This window comes from Scyliorhinus torazame, chromosome 4, assembly GCF_047496885.1.
Source record: "Scyliorhinus torazame isolate Kashiwa2021f chromosome 4, sScyTor2.1, whole genome shotgun sequence".
Lineage (NCBI taxonomy): Eukaryota > Metazoa > Chordata > Chondrichthyes > Carcharhiniformes > Scyliorhinidae > Scyliorhinus > Scyliorhinus torazame.
This window is the reverse complement of record NC_092710.1, coordinates 219,895,467-219,916,975: the sequence shown is the minus strand read 5'-3', so window position 1 is coordinate 219,916,975 and position 21,509 is coordinate 219,895,467. Positions and strand designations below refer to the sequence as shown.

The 21,509-nt window shown below is 47.7% G+C and overlaps 1 protein-coding gene across 6 annotated transcripts in view; it reads right to left on the bottom strand.

Annotated features, from left to right (window-relative positions):
* tbc1d32 (TBC1 domain family, member 32) overlaps window positions 1-21,509 on the bottom strand; it is a 452,053-nt gene that overhangs the window by 74,098 nt on the left and 356,446 nt on the right. For all 6 annotated transcript variants that reach the window (XM_072499364.1, XM_072499359.1, XM_072499363.1 and 3 more), the window contains one exon: window positions 7,466-7,535. In XM_072499364.1, coding sequence (XP_072355465.1) covers window positions 7,466-7,535 — 70 coding nt within the window. The remainder of the gene's footprint in view (window positions 1-7,465; window positions 7,536-21,509) is intronic.

Genomic DNA, 21,509 nt, shown 5'->3' with positions numbered 1-21,509 from the left:
TCAGCCATAATTGCTGCTTGTCCAGCAGTCGTCATCCTTTGGTCTTCAACACGGGTTCTTATCATAGAAGGTAGGGAATTCCTCTTTGAGAATGACCTCTCTCAGAGCCACATAAACTGTTGCAGCTCTCAATGCGTGTATCCACTGCCATGATATTCAGATAAACATCATGGTGCAAACACACATACATACTGATGGACAGATCAACAGACCAATCAATACACACGCAACATCACAGCCAATCACAAGCAAGAGAAGACACACTATAAAACAGGGAATACGACACTTCCGAGTGATTCCAGCAGGAGCCAGCTCAGGGCACAGAGCTCACAGCAAGCCACTCAGACATTCACCATGTGCTGAGTGCCTCTACAAGATAGTGTTAGGGCTGGGTCCACAGGTTAGAGGGTAATGAACGAACCACAGTAACCAGTTTACAAATGTTAATATTGTTAGTAATAAAACTGAGTTGTACCTTCCACAACCGTGTTGGTTCGTCTGTGTAGCAGAGCACCCAGCACGACATGGTACCAGGATTGGAACCCAGTACCTGTGAGACCTACCTACGCATTCTCAGGAATCCGCCATCCTGCGCCATGGACACCATCAGCCCGCCGCAGCCACTCCAAATCGCTGGAAACCTCGGCGTTAACTGGAAGTTGTTCAAACAGCCCTTCCAGTTCTCCCTAGAAGCCACAGAAAGGGAGAATGGTTCCGTCACCAGGAAAATCGCCCTCCTCCTCTCCACGGCAGGGCAACACGCCATCCACATCTACAACTCCCTGGTGTTCGCGGAAGGGGAGGACAAGACGAAGTACAAGACGGTCCTTCTCAAACTCGAGCAACACTTCAGCATCGAGGTAAATGCGAGTTTCGAGAGGTACCTCTTCCAGCAGTGCCTGCAGGGTAAGGATGAGCCTTTTCAATCTTTCCTTACACACCTCCGTATCCTTGCACAGTCCTGCAGTTACGAGGCCACCTCCGATTCCATGATTCGGGGCCAGATAGTTTTTGGGGTCACCTCGGGCGCCCTACGCCAGCAGCTCCTCAAGGTAAAAAGTCTCACCCTAGCCACCGCCATCGAAGCCTGCGTCCTCCATGAAAACGCGACCAGCCGCTACTCCCAATTCCAAGCAGCCGAATCGGCACGGCAGGGGTCCTACGCGGCCGAATCGGCAGGGCAGGGGTCCTACGAGGCCGAGCGTGTCCAGTCCATCGAGTTCCTCCCGGCCCGCGGCCTGGACGGGGGCGGCCATTTCGCGCACTTTTCGTGGCCTCCCCCGCTTGTACGCGCCAAAAGAGACGTCGACGCAGAGGGACGTGACGCGCAGGCGCGCTCTACGCAGGACCGAACTGTGCATGCGCGATGGCGCAACGAACGCCATGATGTCACGACGTGCAGCAACTGTGGATCCGCACATTTAAAGAGGCAATGTCCAGCAAAGAACCGACAATGACTCCGCTGTGGCAAGATGGGCCACTACGCTGCCTGCTGCCGAGCAGCTCAACCTGCCAACGCTCCCCAATTCCGACAGCCTCACAGGGACGTGCGGACTATTCAGCCTCCATACTCCAAATCATACCCGGATGATATTCAGACAGGTGATACAGACGACCGGGAAGCCTTCCGCGTTGCGGTCATCGACAGGAACCGGATGTCTCCAAGCAGGACCCACCAGCCGATGCCAGTGAACAGTGTCAATCCGGGTGATGAATGGTGTGCCACCCTAACGGTCAACCGATCACCAATCACATTCCGTCTGGACACTGGTGCCTCCGCCAACCTGATGGCATGGTCAGCCTTCTACGCCTTGAAGGCCAGACCACCAATTCGGCCATCCCGTTGTAAGATGGTCGACTATAACGGAAACGTTATCCCGGCCATGGGATCCTGCCAGCTCCAGTTGACGCACAATGCGTATAAGGCCACACTGTCCTTCGAGATTGTTGGTTCATCAAAGGACTCCCTACTAGGCGCACAGGCGTGCAAGGTTCTCCACCTCATTCAGCGGGTACACGCTCTGTCTCCAGAAGGCACGTCAGACTTCCCGGATGCTGAATTTAGGGCACAGCTCCACTCGCTCCTCGCCCACAACCAGGAGGGCTTTCGAAGGCATGGACACACTGCCCTATACCTACAGAATACGGCTCAATCCGGATGCCACCCCGGTCATTCATGCACCTCGTAGAGTCCCAGCATCACTCAAGGAACGCCTCAGGCAGCAGCTGCAGGATCTCCAGGACCAAGGAGTGCCATCCCGGGTCACGGAGCCCACGCCATGGGTCAGCTCCATGGTGTGCGTCAAAAAGCCCTCTGGCGAACTGCATCGACCCAAAAGACCTAAACAACAACATCATGAGGGAACACTACCCCATATCCAAACGGGAGGAGATCATGAGCGAAATGGCCCGGGCTAAAATTTTCACAAAGCTTGATGCCTCAGAGGGTTTTTGGCAGATCCAACTGGATCAGTCCAGCCGAAAGCTGTGCACCTTCAAAGCTCCTTTTGTCAGGTTCTGCTATAACAGAATGGCGTTTGGCATCATCTCGGCATCCGAGGTTTTCCACAGAATCATGGAACAGATGATGGAGGGCATCGAAGGGGTGCGCGTCTATGTTGACGGCGTCATCATCTGGTCCACTACACCACAGGAGCACATCAGTCGTCTCCAGCATGTCTTCGCGCGGATACGGGAACACGGCCTGCGCCTCAACCGAGCAAAGTGCTCCTTTGGCCAAACAGAGCTAAAGTTTATGGGGGACCATATATCCCGGTCGGGGGATGCAGACAAAGTGAGCGCCATTACAGCCATGCCGCAGCCGGCAGACAAGAAAGCAGTGCTACACTTTCTAGGCATGGTCAACTTCCTGGGGAAGTTCATTCCCAACGTTGCCTCCCATACAACGGCTCTTCATCACCTAGTTAAGAAGTCCACGGAGTTCCAGTGGCTGCCCGCACACCAGAAGGAATGGGAGGAGCTTAAAATTAAGCTCACCACAGCCCCGGTATTGGCGTTCTTCGGCACCTCTCAGGATACGAAAATCTCGACTGAGATGCCAGCCAGTCCGGCATTGGGGCGGTACTCCTGCAACGGGACGACACTGCATCATGGGTGGGCCCTGGTCGCCTATGCCTCGCGATGACCCCCACAGAACAGCGCTATGCTCAGATCGAGAAGGAGTGCCAGGGTTTGTTAACCAGCATAGATAAGTTCCACGATTACGTGTATGGTCTCCCCCAGTTTACCGTGGAAACCGACCATCGTCCCCTGGTCAGCATTATACATAAAGACCTGAACGAGATGACCCCCTCGCCTCCAGCGCATCGTACTCAAGCTCCGGAGGTACGACTTCCAACTGGTCTACACCCCGGGTAAGGACCTCATCATTGTGGATGCCCTATGCAGAGCAGTAAGCACATCGCCCGATTCGGAGGGGTTCGTCTGTCAAGTCGAAGCGCATGTGGCCTTCACATCGGCCAATCTGCCAGCTGACGATTCAAGTCTGGCCCGTATTCGCCAGGAGACTGCAGCTGACCCCCTTCTAAAACGTGTGATGCGTCACATGACGGGAGGGTGGCTCAAAGGACAGTGCCCACAATTCTACAATGTCCGGGACGACTTGGCCATCATTGACGGTGTCCTCCTGAAGCTGGACCGGATTGTGATTCCACACAGCATGCACAAGCTGGTCCTCGACCAACTGCATGAAGGCCATCTCGGGGTTGAGAATTGCAGATGGAGGGCCCGAGAAGCTGTATACTGGCCGGGCATCAACGATGACATTGCCAACATGGTGCTCATCTGCCCCACCTGCCAAAGGTTTCAGCCGGCGCAACCCCCCGAGACGCTTCAGCCCCATGAGTTGGTGACGTCCCCCTGGGCGAAGGTAGGTGTGGACCTCTTTCATGCGCTTGGCAGGGACTACGTAATCATCACAGATTACTTTTCAAATTATCTAGAGGTCATACGCCTGCACGTTTTAACATCGTTCGCTGTCATAAGGGCATGCAAAGACACCTTCGCTCGACATGGCATTCCGATTACTGTCATGTCGGACAATGTTTTGCAAGCCAAGAATGGTCTTCTTTTGCTGCTTCGTATGGCTTCACACACGTGACGTCCAGTCCTCTGCATCCCCAGTCAAATGGCAAGGCGGAAAAGGGCGTTCATATCGTCAAGCGGCTCCTCTGCAAGGCTGCTGATGCCGGATCGGATTTCTGCTTAGCCCTGCTGGCCTATCACTCGGCCCCACTAGCCACTGGCCTCTCACCAGCCCAGCTGTTGATGGGTCGCGCCCTCAGGACCACTGTACCATCCATTCTTGTCCCTACACTCGACCACATTCCAGTACTGCAAAGGATGCGACAGCAGCGTGCTCAGCAGAAGGTGGCACACGACACTCGGGCAACTGATCTTCCTGCCTTGGCGCCTGGAGACAACGTCTGCATCCACCTACCGGAGGGTGGCTGGTCGGCAAGTGCCTTAGTTCTCCGACGCGTGGCTCCCCGTTCGTTCCTGGTTCGCATGCCTGATGGCTCCATTCGCCGGCGCAATCGCCGGGCTATTCGCCTGCTTCCGCGCTCGCTACATGATCATACGCCGGTGCCACGCCCTCCTGTTGTTCCTGATGTTGAATTCGTGGAGCTTCCTGCCACCATGCCCATTCCTCTGCTGCCTGTGGCCAGGCCCACTCCTCAGCCGTGTGGTTCCTGACCAACCCTTGAGGTGGTCAACCCAAATTCGTCGCCCACCTACTAGGCTGGACTTATGAGCCTGTTTGAACATTGGACTCACTAAAAGTTCTATGCCACTATGTTAATAAGTTTCTCTTTTGTCGTTACAGGAGTTTGTTTTTGATGCTTGATGTTTACACTTGTTTTGCTGATGGTACAACCTTGTTGCTATGTTGCACCTGACACCTTCCTATGTATATAGTTTAGCCTCATGTACATGTTGTAGATATTGCACACACACACATTCAGCTGCACTCAGTACACATCTATATTTATTACCACATAGGCACATATTCTTGTAAAAAAGGGGGGATGTCATGATATTCAGATAAACATCATGGTGCAAACACACATACACACTGATGGACAGATCAACGGACCAACAATACACACGCAACATCACAGCCAATCACAAGCAAGAGCAGACACACTATAAAACAGGGAACACGACACTTCCGAGTGATTCCAGCAGGAGACAGCTCAGGGCACAGAGCTCACAGCAAGCCACTCAGACATTCACCATGTGCTGAGTGCCTCTCCAAGATAGTGTTAGGGCTGGGTCCACAGGTTAGAGGGTAATGAACGAACCACAGTAGCCAGTTTACAAATGTTAATATTGTTAGTAATAAAACTGAGTTGTACCTTCTGCAACCGTGTTGGTTCGTCTGTGTAGCAGAGCACCCAACACGACATCCACCTCTCAAAATTGTTCTGCTTAACACTTTTGGATTCGGCATAAGTCTATCCCAGCTGTCTCCTTAAATTCTGAAACTTTTGACTATGTGCTTCGGAAACCAATTCATATGCCCCCAGAATAGGCTTTTTGTACCTCGTCATAATTCTTAGAAACCCCCTCTGACAGGGAAGCATAAACCATCTGTGCATGCCCCATCAATTTACTTGCATGGTTAATGTCCACTTTTCTTCTGTCCACTCCATTTGCATTGCTATTTTCTCAAATGCCATCTATCTCCTTCTCTTCAAATTTTGGGAGAGCCTGTATATATTTAAACATATTGCCGTTTGATTCCGTTCTAAGATTAAGCTCTCCTCTAGTTCCTGGCAGCTCCCCTCTAATTTCCAGTGCCTTAAGCTGTAATTCTCTCGCTTTGCTTTTTCCTTTCTCTCTAATTCCAACCTCCTCATTTCCATCTCCATTTTGTTTCCTTTTTGCTGCATCTTCATTTCGTTTTCTTTTTGCTGCATCTCCATTTCCTTTTTTTCTGCACCTCCATCTTTTTCTTTTTGCAGCATCTCTAATTGTTTCATCTGTAACTGAATTTTAGCTAATTCTACTGTGTTTCTCTTTCAAATTTCAATGTTGAGCAATCGCTTCAGTTATCTCTACCATCTTAGTTTTTTGCTGGTATCTCTATTGTTAATTTACCTGCCAATTTGGCTAGCTTCTTTTTTCAAAGCACTTTTGAATAAACCAGAGACAAGTCGTCCACCTGAAGAAAAATCTTAGCAGCTTCCAGAGACATCCTGTTATATTGCTACACACCTGGCACCTCTTATTAATTTATACGCTGCTGTCTAACATTCCAAAGATCCTGGAACTGAGACACCAAATAATAACACTCTGGGCTAGTGCGCGGTCAGTTCCAGCCTCACTTGACCTGGAGTCACAACACAATTGAATTAACCAATAATTTTTAGAAAAATACCAGGAGTCTTTGGCTATTGGCTGCCCATTAATTACAGTCACCAGCTTTGTAAATTTAAACACAATTAATTGTTATTTATATGAAGAACTATAATGTAGCATGCAGCAAATACAACTGGTTAACTATTATCTAAATCTTAATCCCCACTTTAACTTGCCCTCCCACCCTCTCTACCTACCTACACACACACACACACACACACTTTTAAACAGACCTTCCTTCAAAGTAAGCTCTCAGATCCAGGTCTCTATTTGTAGCTTGTAATTGATTCACTGCAGATTAATTCATTCAGGTTCTCTGTAGATTCAGGAATACATCAACTCACAGCCTTTCTGGAGAGAGAGAGAGAGCGATAGAGAGAAGAGCAGATCCTTCCCCCAAGTGTCCAGGATTCAAAAACTGAGCTCCTTGGGCCTCTGAAAATCATTCCACTTGAGTAGAACCCAATCACCACCTGTCACTGGGCAGCACACGTTTTTTGGCCAATTCATTGGCTACACCCAATCAATCGAACTGAGTCCCAGCCCATCGCTCGGGTGCCGAGAAGTTTGTGTCTTCCTGTCTAAAGCTAGAAGAACCATATACTATGTTATAACTTCTTGAATTCCTCATTCTCTCTGCTGCTTGCCTTAAACATACATGTACATTAAGCATCCATAGATCAAAATGCTAACAGCAAAAATAAAGGGGAAAAAAGTGAATCAGTAGGAAGAACCCTTACATAATGATTAACATTCGTTGAAGTATGGTGCCAGTATTAATGATATGTCAGTGTGTAATATTTAAAATAGATATACAACTGGCACACTGTAAAAAAAATTATAAGTCCTATAATTGTTACTTATGAAATGTTTACATATTTTGCAATGGTTTAGCGCCACCTAAAGTTAAAAAAATACGTCAACAGACCTCAAATGGAATTCAATTTTCTACAGCTCACCAAGAGTTATCTGCACATGTCCAATCTCACAATTAGAAATTCAAAATATTTTTTGTGATTGATCCAATGATCTGCTACATTGAAAAAAAATTAAACACACAGTTTAAAAGTCTGCAAAATACCTCACAACTATCTTTATTCCAAGCTGTTGAATGGGAGAGTGGCTGAGATGTTTGACACTTGTATCAGAAGCTATGAAAAGAAAACAAGGAAATATTCAGTGCAATTTTCAGATGTAAGCCCAGCATATCTACTACAATATATTGCAACAGAATTTCAAAACCTATTTAGCAATGGAATAAGAAAGCAGAATTACTGATTCAATCAACTAACGTCTTCCTAATATTATTGCAACCAAATAATACTGTCCTTCCATCACTGGGAAAAAAAGCAGAGGGGCAGTGAAGAGATTTTTTTTAGATAACCGTTTGGGCTCAAAATACGGAGGGTGGAATTTACCGGCTATTCACGCACACAGGATGTTCCGGTCCCACCGACGGTGCGCAGGTTTCCTGACGACGCGGGGTGCAGTCAACAGAAAATCCCGTTGACAATGGCGGGACCAGAAAAGCCTGCTGGCGAGCCACCTCTGCTGCTGAAAAACACTCAGCGGGTTGGTTGGTAAGTCCTGCCCTTAGTGCAACAGAAAGGGTGGTAGACTCAGTGGCAAATTTCAAAAGAAAATTGGATAAATATTTGGAAAAAGGAAAATCCGCATGGTTATGGGCGGCACGGAGGTGGAACTAACTGAATCGCTCTTTCAAAGAGCTGCTACATGATGGGCCGGTCCTGGTCTTGCCCCACTTATTGGATACTGGACATCCTTCTTTGAGGTCCAGGGTTGTGGGGCGAGGGTAGAGCCTTGCCCAATGGTGGCGGCCTTCGTGGTATCAGAACAGCCAGAGCATTTTATGGGGAGAGGGGCTGAAGCCGTGCCGTTGCCTCCCTGATCGCCCACTGAAGACGCCTGCTCAGCTGGAGATTGGCAACACCACCCAAGGCTGAAGACTGGCTGTCTGATCTGGCAGAATTTCTCAAGCTAGAGAAAATAAAATATGCCATCAGAAGATTGGAAGCTGGCTTCCACAAAACGTGGAGGCTGTTCACCAAGTTGTTCCAGGACACATTTATAATCAGCATCCAGTAAAGTAGGAAGGGAGGGAGGAATGAGTGGGGCCCAGGATAGTCCCCAAAATAAGGAAGATAAAGGGGGAGAGGAAGAGCAGAAAGGGAGAAGGGGCAGGGAGGGTGGAGGATAAAAGCACCAAAGGAAAACCCAGGGCAGGCATAAGAGGAGAGAGCCGCAAGGGACACAGGGCAACAAAAGAAAGAGCGCATCCAGTGGACACAACTCATCCCCCTCAGCTCCAGCATGGCTAAATTGCAGAAGGCAACCAGGGTGGGGGGCAGGCCACATAACAGTACTGGCCAGCCGCTGAAAGTGCCCCCCCCCCCACTTTACTTGAAGAGTTGGCAGTCCTCAGAGTAAAAAAAGTCAATCAGTCGAGGTGGGACACATATAGGTTATGGGGGGCTACAAATATCCAAACCTCCTTGGATATGGGGATGGTGCCAGAGAACTGCAAATGTTATACCTCTGTCTGTAGAAGGGAGGGGGATAAACTTGGCAACTACAAACCAACTACAATGATGGTGAGCAGAGAAACTATCAGACAATAATTCAGCATTAAATCATTTCACATCTGCAAAAATATGGATGAATAAATGAAGGTCAGAATAGTTTTTTTTTAAAAAGGAAAATCATGCTAGACCAACATAATTTAGCTTTTTGATGAATAAAAGACACGGTTAGTGATGGTAGTGTAGTTTGAACGTGGGCTTCCAAAAAGCATTTATCAAAGTGCAACATAATAGACTTGTTAGCAAAATTAAAGCCCATGGGATTAATGGAACATCATGGATTCAAAATTGGATATAGAACAGAAAACAGGAATTGTTTTCAGACTGGACGGGAGTACATAGCAGTTTTCCTAGAAGTCAGTATTAAGAATACTGCTTTTTTTGATACATGTTGGTGCCATGGAATTAATACAGGAGGAATAACTGCACAGGGCTAAAGAGCTGGCTTTTAAAGCAGACCAAGGCAGGCCAACAGCACGGTTCAATTCCCGTACCAGCTTCCTCGAACAGGTGCCAGAATGTAGCGTCTAGGGGCTTTTCGCAGTAACTTCATTTGAAGCCTACTTGTGACAATAAGTGATTTTCATTTCATATTCATTTTTTCATTTCAAAGTTTGCAGATAACATAAAACTTGGAAATGCTATAATCAACGTTGAGGATAGTAGTGGACTTCAGAGGGATATAAACTGGCACAATGGCCAGACACATGGTGAATAACATTTAATGCAGAAAATTGTAAAGTGATACATTTGGCAGGAAGAATGAGGAGAGGGCATATGAACTAAACGGTACAATTTAAAGAAACAGCAACCCGAATATGTGCACAAATATGTGAGAGTTGCAGAATAAGTTGAGAACACAGTTAAAAGAAGCATGTAGAATCCTTGGCTTTATTAATACAGAAACAGAACACAAAAGTTGTGATAAACCTTCATAAAACACTGGTTAGGCCTCAGCTGGAACATTCGCTCAATTCTGGGCACCACATTTTAGGAAGGATATTAAAGCCTTGGGGAGTGCATTATTATAATGGTACCAGCGACGAGAGGCTTGAATTAAATGTAGAGATGGTAGAGATAGATGTAGAGGTGGCCTTGACATCTATCATTGTGAAGTGTTGCGAGAGGTTGGTCATAAGACACATTAACTCTATACTCCCAGAATGCCTCGATCCACTGCAATTTGCATACCGCCACAACCAGTCCACAGCAGACGCTATCTCCCAGAGCTACACTCAACCCTGGAGTATCTCAACAACAAGGATTCCTATGTCAGACTCCTATTTATTGACTACAGCACTGCTTTCAACACCATAATCCCAGCCAAGCTCATATCAAAACTCCAAAACCTAGGGCTTCGCTCCTCCCTCTGCAATTGGATCCTCGACTTCCTGATCCATAGATCAGTAAGGATAAACAACAACACCTCCCCCACGATAGTCCTCAATACCGGGGCCCTACACACACAACTGTATAGCAAAATTCGGCTCCAACTCCATCTACAAGTTTGCTGATGACACGACAGTAGTGGGTCTGATCTCAAACAATGATGTGTCAGATTACAAGAGGGAGAAAGAGAGCCTAGTGGCATGGTGTGACAACAATTTCTCCCTCAACGCCAGCATAAGTAATGAATTGGTCATTGACAGCTTCAAATTCCTAGGTGTGCACGTCACCAACAATCTGTCCTGGTCCACCCACTTCGTCGCTACGACCAAGAAACCACAACAGGGCCTATGCTTCCTCAGGAAACTAAGAAAATTCGGCATGTCCACATTGATTTTTATCAATTTTTACAGATGCACCATAGAAAGCATCCTACCTGGCTGCATCATAGCTTGGTATGGAAACTGCTCGGCCCAGGACCGTAGAAACTACAGAGATGTGAACACAGCCCAGTCCATCATGTGAACCCGCTTCCCATCCAGTGACACCAAATCCCCCACAATCAACATCCTGGGGATTACCATTGATCAGAAACTGAACTCGATTGGCCATATTAAAACTGTGGCTACCAGGGCAGGTCAAAGGCTAGGAATCCTACGGCGAGTAACTCAACTCCTGACCCCCCCCAAAGCCTGTCCACCATCTACAAGGCACAAGTCAGGAGTTTAATGGAATGCTCTGCACTTGCCTGGATGAATGCAGCTCCAACAAAACTCAAGAAGCTCAACACCATCCAGGACAAAGCAGCCTGTTTGATTGCACCTCCATTCACAAGCATTCAAACCCTCCACCACCGGCGAACAGTAGCAATCGCGTGTACCATCTACAAGATGCACTGCTGTAACTCACCAAGGTTCCTCAGACAGCACTTTCCAAACCTATGACCACTACCATCTAGAAGGACAAGAGCAGCAGATACCTGGGAGCCCCACCACCTCGAGGTTCCCCTCCAAGTCACTCACCACCTTGACTTGGAAATATATTGCCATTCCTTCACTGTCGCTGGGGCAACTTCCTGGAACTCCCTATCTAACAGCACAGTGGATGTACCTGTACCTCAAGGACTGCAATGGTTCCGGAAGGCAACTCACAACCACCTTCTGAAGAGCAACTAGGGAGGGGCAATAAATGGTGGCCTAACGAGCGATGCCCACATCCCGTAAATGAATTTAAAAAAACACTGTCTACACCTCTCGCTGCCTTGAGAAAGCGGTCAGCATAACCAAAGACCCCTCCCATCCTGGTTACTCTCTTCCATCAGGCAGAAGATACAAACGTCTGACAACACACACTAACATATTCAAAAACAGCTTCTTCTCAACTGTTACCAGACTCCTGAATGACACACTTATGGACAGAATTCTCCACGCATAATTTCTACTGTGTAGCACTCCATTCCGTATCCTTCACCCAATGACTATGTATTTACGTTTGTGTATTTATCGTCTGTCCTATGCTTTTCATATATGGAATGATCAGCCTGGACTAAACGCAGAACAATAATTGAAGAAGAAAAATTGCTTCGTAAATGCAAGTATTGCCTTTTCTGATTGTGAAAGTGGCATGAGAGCTGTATGTTCTGTTACAGTGTTGTTTTATGGAAACTAGTGTGTTACGGTTAAAAAACTACATTTAATCTATTATTGTTAGGGTTGAAGTTTAAAAGTTTAAATATAGTTTTATTTATTTTCACAAAGTTTGTTTATAAAATAACCAAGCCCTATTTCCTATATTATCACTCCTGGAATGAATCTATCTTTCCGCAACATCTTAAAACTTAAAAAGGTTATGACTCTGGTTCAGCCTCTTAGCCGCTTGAGAGTTTTTTTTTCTTTTTCTTTTATAAATTTTGAGTACCCAATTATTTTTTTTTCCAATTAAGGGGCAATTTAGCATGGCCAATCCACCTAACCTGCTCATCTTTGGGTTGTGGGGGTGACACCCACATAGATACGGGGAGAATGTGCAAACTCCACACGGATATTAACCAGGGCCGAGATTCGAACCCGGGTCCTCAGCGCCGCAGTCCCAGTACTAACCACTGCGCCACATGCTGCCCCAGCCGCTTTGAAAGTTGACCAGATGTCCATAACAGTGGACTACAGGAAAGTGAATGCCGTCACCAAGTGGGAATTGTTTCCTGTGCCACAGTTGGAGGACTGCACTGAAGAAATCAGACAGTCTAAAACCATCACAAAATTAGACTTGCTAAAGGGATATTGGCAAGTACCTTTGTCCAAGAGGCGGCATGGTGTCAGTGGTGAGCATTGCTGCCTACCAGCGCCAGGGACCCGGGTTCGATTCTGAGCTTGGGTGACTGTCTATGTGGAGTTTGCACGTTCTCCCCGTGTCTGTGTGGATTTCCTCCGGGTGCTGCTCCGGATTCCTCCCTCAGTCCAACGACGTGCTGGTTAAGTGGATTGGCCATGATAAATGCATGGTTATAGGGATAGTGTAGAGATTGGGCAGAGGTAGAGTGCTCTTTTGGGGGTCAGTGCAGACTTGATGGGCCGAATGACCTCCTTCTGCACCGTAGGATTCAATGGATGCTCAAATGGCACCACGAGTATCGAAAATGCAGGCCATTTTGGATTTTCCAGAACCTATAACAAGAAGAATTTAAGATTGCTGGGAACGAGTGGACTTTATTAGAAGTTTGTGCTGCACTGAACAGTGTGGTTGCACCACTAACAGTACGTTTGAAGAAGAATAAGAAATGTAACTGGACGGAGGACTGCATAACTGCATTCCAACAGTTAAAAACTGTGTTGACAACAGTGCTATTGTTAGCCGCATAATTATGACAGTTTAAACTGGCTGTGGATGCTAGTTACATTGGTGTGATGCTTCATAGATAGAATTTACAGTGCAGAAAGAGGCCATTTGGCCCATCGAGTCTGCACCGCCTCTTGGAAAGAGCACCCTACCCAAGGTCAACACCTCCACACTATCCCCATAACCCAGTAACCCCACCCAACACTAAGGGCAATTTTGGACACTAAGGGCAATTTATCATGGCCAATCCACCTAACCTGCACATCTTTGGACTGTGGGAGGAAATCGGAGCACCCGGAGGAAACCCATGCACACACGGGGAGGATGTGCAGACTCCGCACAGACAGTGATCCAAGCCGGAATCGAACCTGGGACCCTGGAGCTGTGAAGCAATTGTGCTATCCACAATGCTACGGTGCTGCCCACATGCTGTGATGTTAGTGTTGATAGTGGACCAAATTCCAAGCCCTTAAATGCCCATGAACATTGAATCAACTAGTAACAATATGAAAATCCAGGACACTTCCAAACAGTCCAAGTGGGCATTAAATGCCTAAGTTATATGCAATGGTTGGACAACCATGCCATGTATGTGCCTTCAAAACCTCTTGGCGCGATTCAGCAGACTGTAGTGAAGTCTGTCGTGAAGTCTGCTGAACAGCCTGTTTAGCGGGGTGTTTCTCAGCAGCAGCTGCGCCGGGAAACATCCTGCTATCCAACAACACTTTACCTTTGTTTTGGCCTTGTGGAGTTTCTCCCCACCAAGGCCGCACTTAGAGGGTTTTCTAAAAGGCTCCTCGCAGACCGGGGTGCCATTTTGTCCAGTAGCCCTGGTTCTCTCTCCCCCACCCCCCAATCCCTCCAACCTTTCCCCCAGGAAATCCTTCTCGCCCCCCCCCCCTCCCCCTCGCTTACTTGGCAAGGCTCCCTCCCCCTCCCCGGGCCCAACCCTTGGCAGTGTCAACCTGACATCTGGGCACCCTGGCACTGCCAGCCAGGCACCTTGACAGTGCCAATGACCCTATCCTGTCCCCGACCATCCGGGGGTCTCCAATGGCTTGGGAGACTCTCCCAGGTGCCATTATGACTGAGTCCCATTTGTGTGAACCAGTACTAACAGCACCCTGGCGAGGTCTCCCAGGGGTCGCTAGTGAGGTCTGGGGCATGGGTGAATCCGACATCCTTGCGTTTAAATGACCAATTATGCTCATTTAAGTATTCAGATATGGATGTTGCCCAGTGAGGGTGAGATACAGATCGTGCTGGGCAGAGCAATTTGGGGGAGTTGCGCAAAGCCCAATTTGGGGTTAGCGCGCGATTCACCCATTGTGCCCAGACTCATGCTGGGTGCAACTGGGTCCCTGAATCACACCCCTTATCTTTTTTCCCACTTCTAGATGCAGCAGGCGAACTGGTATTGCCACTGGACTGGTGAACTTGAGACCCAGGGTAATACTCTAGGGACCCGGGTTTGAATCCAGCCATGACAGATAGTGTAAATTGAATCAAATAAATATCTGGAATTAAAAAGTCTAATGATGACCATTATTTATTCTCATAAAAACCCAACTTGTTCACTAATTCACTTTCAGGAAATCTAAAGTCCTCACCTGCTCTGGCCTACATGTGATTCCAGATCCGCAGCAATGTGATTAACGCTTAAATGCCCTCTGAAATGACCTAGCAAGCCATTCAGTTGTATCAAACCATTACAAGGTCAATAAAGAGGAAATAAATCGGGTGGACCACCCAACATCAACATAGACACTGGAAACGACAACTGCACACCCAGTCCTGTCAACCCTGAAAAGTCCTCCTGAGGGCTTGTGCCAAAATTGGGAGAGTTGTCTCACAGACTAGTCAAGCAATAGCCCAACATAGTCATACTCACAGAATCATACCTTACCTGGAATAGAGAAGTGAAAGGCTTATGCCTAAGCAGGCTCCCCTATCTCAGCAATGTCTCACTCTGTGACACATCTGACAACTGGAGATTGGAGATAACCTCACTGGCTTTCAAGGGGAGCGCTGTCTTGCCTTCAACATTTACATGGGCCTGCTCCTCCCCAGCTAATTCTGTGGCTTCCTCGTAAAAGATGCTCAGCACTCCTGTCTGACACTTCTCTGCATTCACTCAATTACACTGCCTGGTGGCCTTATGCGTGTCACTTACCCTGGCTGAGTGCATCAGATTATTCATACTTTTCCTGCATATCTGGGAAATTATTTTGTGGTCCCCATGGGTGCTAACCTCTGGCACCTCTGCTCAGGCTGTCATGATCAGACACAGGTCTCCTGTGACATCTCTGGGAAACAAGACCACCTGCCTTTCCTGAACGACCTGGAGGAGAACCGTGGGGCCACACATTTTCTGCTCTGAGACATTACGATGGATTTTGAATCCGGATCTTCTGGCTTGTAATGAGTGAATGGCTGTCCAGGTACCCTTTAAATCCAGCACCATGACTTTTTAAGCCCCAAAAGTAAAAGGTGGGGAAGGTGGCTTCCTGCCCCTGCCGTTGCAAGATTCACTGAAATCCCAGTGCATGCATATATGAGCTAAACAGTGGGAGACATGGTCACCCCTCCCACTTCAAGCAGAAGTCTCATTTCCGCTCCCATCACCCGATGTAGACTCCAGAACACATTCAAGTGCCCTGTTCTCTCCCAATAGTTTTGAACTATTATAATCTTTTCTCTTAAAAAGATGGAATGATCTCTGCTCGATTATTCACTGCAGCAAATCAATCTCCTGCAATTCATTATGTAGAGAACTTTTGCGAAGCTCTTTTTTCACTTTTTTTGTTACAATTTTAAATTGACATGGCCGTCGTCATTTTTTCTCTTCATTCGTCAGAATATTGCTAATCCCTAGTTGCGTTTAAGATGGTGCTGGTGTGTTACTCACACTGAACTGATAAGGTAGTGAGTTCCAAAATTTTGATCCAATGATAGTGAAAGAGAAGTAATATTTGCCTAAATCAGGATACTGTGTGACTTACAGATGATGGTGCACTCTTGCACCGAATTCTCTTATCCATTGTCCTTGGAATCTCCAAAGGTGAAGAGAAAAAGATTGGCGAGGCCAAATGTAGATCCGTTAGTCAGAAACAGGGGAATGTATAATAGGGGACAAAGAAATGGCTGAGCAACTTTGCTTCTGTCTTCACAAATGATGCCACAAATCAGATTCCAGAAATGTTGAGGAATGCAGGGTTTAGTGAGAGGGAGGAACTGAAGGTGATCAATATTAGAAAATAAATGGTTGAGTAGCACGGTGGCATAGTGGTTAGCACTGCTGCCTATCGGCACCGAGGTCCCAGGTTTGATCCCGACTGGGTCCGTGTGGAGTTTGCACATTCTCCCCGTGTTTGCGTGGGTTCCCCCCACATCCCAACGATGTGCAGGGTAGGTGGATTGGCCACACTAAATTGCCCCTTAATTGAAACAAATAAGCTTAAAATAACCACCTAAGTGTTTTAATCCTATTTTCCAGCACTTAGTCCATTGCCTTATATGCCTTGGCATCGCAAATGAACATCTAAATACTTTTAAATATAGGAGGGTCTCTACCTCCACAACCCTTTCAGGCAGGGAATTCCAGACTCCCACTCTCTCATAGAGTCATGGAGGTTTGCAGCATGGAAACTGGCCTTTCTTGCCCATGCCGCCCAGTTTTTAACCACTAAGCTAGTCCCAATTGCCTACATTTGGCCCATATCCCTCTATTCTCTTCCCTGTAGAACTGTCTCGAGTCATAGAGGTTGGGTGAAAAAGTTTTTCCTTGCATCCCCTCTCAACCTCTTGCCCCTTACCGTTAATCTATGCCCCCTAGTCATTGATCCCTCCATCAAGGGAAATAGTTTATTTCAGTCTACTCTATCTCTGCCCCTCATAATTTTACACATCTCTATCATGTCCCCCTTCAGTCTCCTCTGCTCCAAGGAAAACAACCCCAAATATCCAATCTCTCTTCATAGCTAAAACTCAGCAGCCCGGCAACATCCTAGTAAATCTCCTCTTCACCCTTTCCAGTGCTATCATATCCCTTCCACATTGTGGATTCCAGAACTGTACACGATACTCCAGCTGTGGCCTAACCAATGTTTTTACAGTTCCAGAGTAACCTCCCTGCTCTTAGACTCTAAGCTAATAAAGGCAAGTATACCATATACCCTCTTAACCAATGTATCCACCTCCCTGCTACTTTAAAAAAAATGGTGTACATGCACACCAGGTCCCTCTGATTCGTGATGCTGCCCAGGACCCTGCCATTCATCATGTATTCCTTTGCCTTGTTTGTCCTGCCCAAGTGTATCACCCTCACACTTATCTGGATTGAATTCCATTTGCCATTGAATAGCCCATCTGACCAGCCCATCTATATCCTCCTGTAATCTAAGGATGTCCTCCTCACTATTTACAACCCCACCAATGTTCCTATCATCCACAAACTTACTGATCAACTCTTCTACATTCATGTCCAAACCATCAATATAAACCACAAAAAGCAAGGACCCCAACTTGATCCCTTGGGACCCTGCTGGACAAAAGCTTTCAGTCAGTTAACACCAATTAACCATCAGCCTCTGCTTCCTGCCACTTAGCCAATTCTGGATCTAATTTGCCAAATTTCCTTGATTCCCATGGGGCTGTTGGCTATCAGTCTACCCTGTGGGACCTTATCAATAGACATGTTGAAGTCCAAGTAGACTCTGTCAAATGCATTTCTCTCATCTACACACCTGGTCACCTCTCATCTACACACCTGGGTCCATGCAGGAAAGATTTTTAACCAGTTGGGGCATCCAGAATGACAGATATGTCTCGCAGTAATACTCAGGGCATCTAGGACTGAGAGTTGTAGGACTGCAATTGGAGGATCATGTGTAGTTGGTCCTCACCACCCACAGTACAGTTGAGGCACTGTCACTGAGCACACTCCAACATTACTTCAATATTTTCAGAATGACAAATATTTCAAGGGTTATGGGGTTAGTATGGGCGACTGGTGAACGGGGACAAGTTATAAGAACTTCCGGAATCAAGGTGTATGCAGGAGGATTCTCAAGGGGCCAAGTGGTCTACTCATACTGTTCTTCTCTGTGCATCCATGTTCCTGGTTCTACCTGAAGGAGCTGGAAGAACAATGCAACCTGCTTGATTGGCACCTGTAGCCCTGTTCCTTAGCCTACTGGGACATATGGGGACTCTGTTGCTGATGGGAAATATGGCCAAGTAACAAAGATACAAAAGAAATCACAGAGGCTTTCTGGAGATTTTCTGGAAATGCAGTTGTTACAACAGGACAGCAGGAGGCCCCTGGCTTCAAAAGGAGATAATTCACAGCTACGTGATAAAGCAAAAGACAATAGATATGTGACAAAGAAGGAGGGTGATTAAAACCAGATGACAGCAGACAGTTGCAGATCTTGAGCAAGGGGCCACATAATCTTTGTAGTCACAGAAACTGTTAATCTGGAAACAGTTTTATGGCATAATGGAACAAATGGATCCTGTTTACTGGATCTGTGAAACAACCCAGCAGCCTGAGGGTCGTAAAACTGACATCATCGAATGTTCGAAAAGCTGGAAGAAATTGTATAAAGAACCAGGGATTCAAAGCTTCTTAGCGAAAACCCTGGGACGAACCATCACAGAAGACTACCTCGAATCAAGGTCTCACTGACCAGTAAAATATCCTTCAAGAAAGTTTGACCAGCTGTTCTGATTAAGGTGGCATTTGGAGTTTGATTCATGAGTTGAGAAACAGTTACCACTTATTGAGTTAAAGCCTGTGTGACACTTATTGGGTATTAGTCTGTGTGGCAGTTTTATCAAGGCTGTGTGTTAGTCTATGTGACAATAATTAATTGCATAACAATCGTGTGATATATTTGATCCGAATAAAGTAATCTTTATTCAAGAATACTTGTATAAGTAGTCTGTGTGACGTGCCAGTTGTGACCCCTTGTCTAGGAGGGGCAACACACCCCATCCACCGTTAACATTCAATCTCTTAGAGGCGCTGGAGGAGAAATTTGGACTACCCCCGGGAAATGCCTTCAGGTACATGCAAGTGAGGGCGTTTGTGAGGCAACAGGTCAGGGAATTCCCGCTGCTCCCGGCACAGGGGATTCAAGACAGGGTGATTTCGGGCGTATGGGTCGGGGAGGGCAAGGTGTCGGCGATATACCAGGAGATGAAAGAAGAGGGGGAGGTTTTGGTAGAGGAGCTGAAAGGTAAATGGGAAGAGGAGCTGGGGGAGGAGATGGAGGAGGGGCTGTGGGCTGATGCCCTAAGTAGGGTTAATTCCTCTTCCTCGTGTGCCAGGCTTAGCCTGATACAGTTTAAGGTAGTTCACAGAGCGCATATGATGGGGGCGAGGCTGAATAGGTTCTTTGGGGTGGAGAACAGATGTGGGAGGTGCTCAGGAAGTCCGGCGAAACATGTCCATATGTTTTGGTCATGCCCGGCACTGGAGGGGTTCTGGAGGGGAGTTGCGGGAACAGTATCTAAGGTGGTGAAAGTCGGGGTCAAGCCAAGCTGGGGGCTAGCACTATTTGGAGTAGTGGACGAGCCGGGAGTGCAGGAGGCGAAAGAGGCCGGCATTCTGGGGGGGGGGGGGGGAGGAGGAGGGAGGGAGGGGGGAGGGTTTTTTTTCTGTGGGGGCATTTGAGCAAGAAAATACATGAATAATCCGGAAAACTGACATGTACGGGAGGAATCCAATGTACAAAGATCTGTATCATATTGACTTGCCATGTTCATGTCTTGCTATGCGAGCTTTCTTTCTTTTTTGTTACCGGGGGGGGGGGGGGGGGGGGGGTTTGTTTGTATGGTTGAAAATTTTGTTAAAAAACTCTTAATAAACATATTTAAAAAAATAAACATTCAATCTCTCCACCATTGGTTGATTGTGGCAAACCTGTATATCTTCTACAAGATGCACTGAAGAAACTTCCAAAGACTCCTTCCATATATATCGGCGTGATTCTTCCTTCTGGGGACTAAGTCCCCACGCCCGCTGGAAAACGGGCGAGAATCACTCCGGACATTTTCCTCGAAGGTCCGTGCGTCCCAGAGCTCTTGGTTCTGGCTGCCAGCGGGGCCCTGCTAGCCAGACCGCGCGGCTGCGCATACGCACGGTGGCCGCAAGCGGGTCCGCACATGCGCGTGGTGGCCTATCCCGGCGCAGGTGCCGCCGACGTAGCAGAGCCACACAGCGGGCCTGCGCGGGGGAAGATAGGTCCCTCCCAGATCATGATGGCCCGCCGATCGGTGGCCTCCGATTGCGGGCCTGGCCACCGCCGAGGCCCCCCCCCGGGAGTCAGATACCCCTCGCCGGGTGGTACCACATGTAAACCTCGCTGGCGGGAGTTCGGCCGGTTGACCGCGGAGAATTGCCGCGGGGGCCTGTTCCAACGACCCCGACTGGCGCTGCGTCGACCACGCTCGTGGGGCGGGCGGGTCCACGGATACGCCGTCGCGCCATATTTCCGGTGTGAACAACTATTCTCCGCCCCCGCACTGGGCGCAATTCCGGAGCGGAGGGTTGGAGAATCCTGGCCAAGGACTTTGTGAGGGCATCGGAAACCTTTCAGTTCAACTTACAGTTGCCTGAGGTCATGGAAGAACAGAGTGCCTTGCGAATTCTGCTGTAATAAATCAAGGAACGGAAGCTTGCCAGCCATCAGAAGACTTAAAACCAAATAGTAAAGGATAAGTATCAGCAGCTTTCTCTGCCTGGAATCTATTAGCTATTAGATTGTCACTGGCCCATTATACCCTGCATCTGTCTCCATGGCATCCTGAATCAGAATGCAGGCATCCTGAGAGCTCAATGAAAACTGTGCAAAAACATGCATTGTCGTATGTCATAATTGATCGCATATGCGTTACGCGTTCAAAGAGTGGAAACTTTTCTTGTTGATGAATGTGACTGGCTGATGCCAGGGATTGCTCAACGATATGTGTTGCATTTGCATGAATCCAGCATTCTGGCTGGCTGGCTCTCAGGATTCAAATGGAATTTGACAAATTGGCATGCTCTCCTGAACATGGCATGTATCACCTCACAGGCACACTTGTGAATTGCTGACTGGGAAATAGATCACAAGTGGACCAATTGGTTTAAGACCACAGTGAACCTTCGGCTCGCCGTCACACTGGCGGCTGGTTCCTAGCATCCAGACCTTCCTGACATCCTGCTGCCCTGGCCTCTGCTCCTCCTGGTCTTGGATTAATCTTGATGTGGAGATGCCGGCGTTGGACTGGGGTGAGCACAGTTAAGAAGTCTTACAA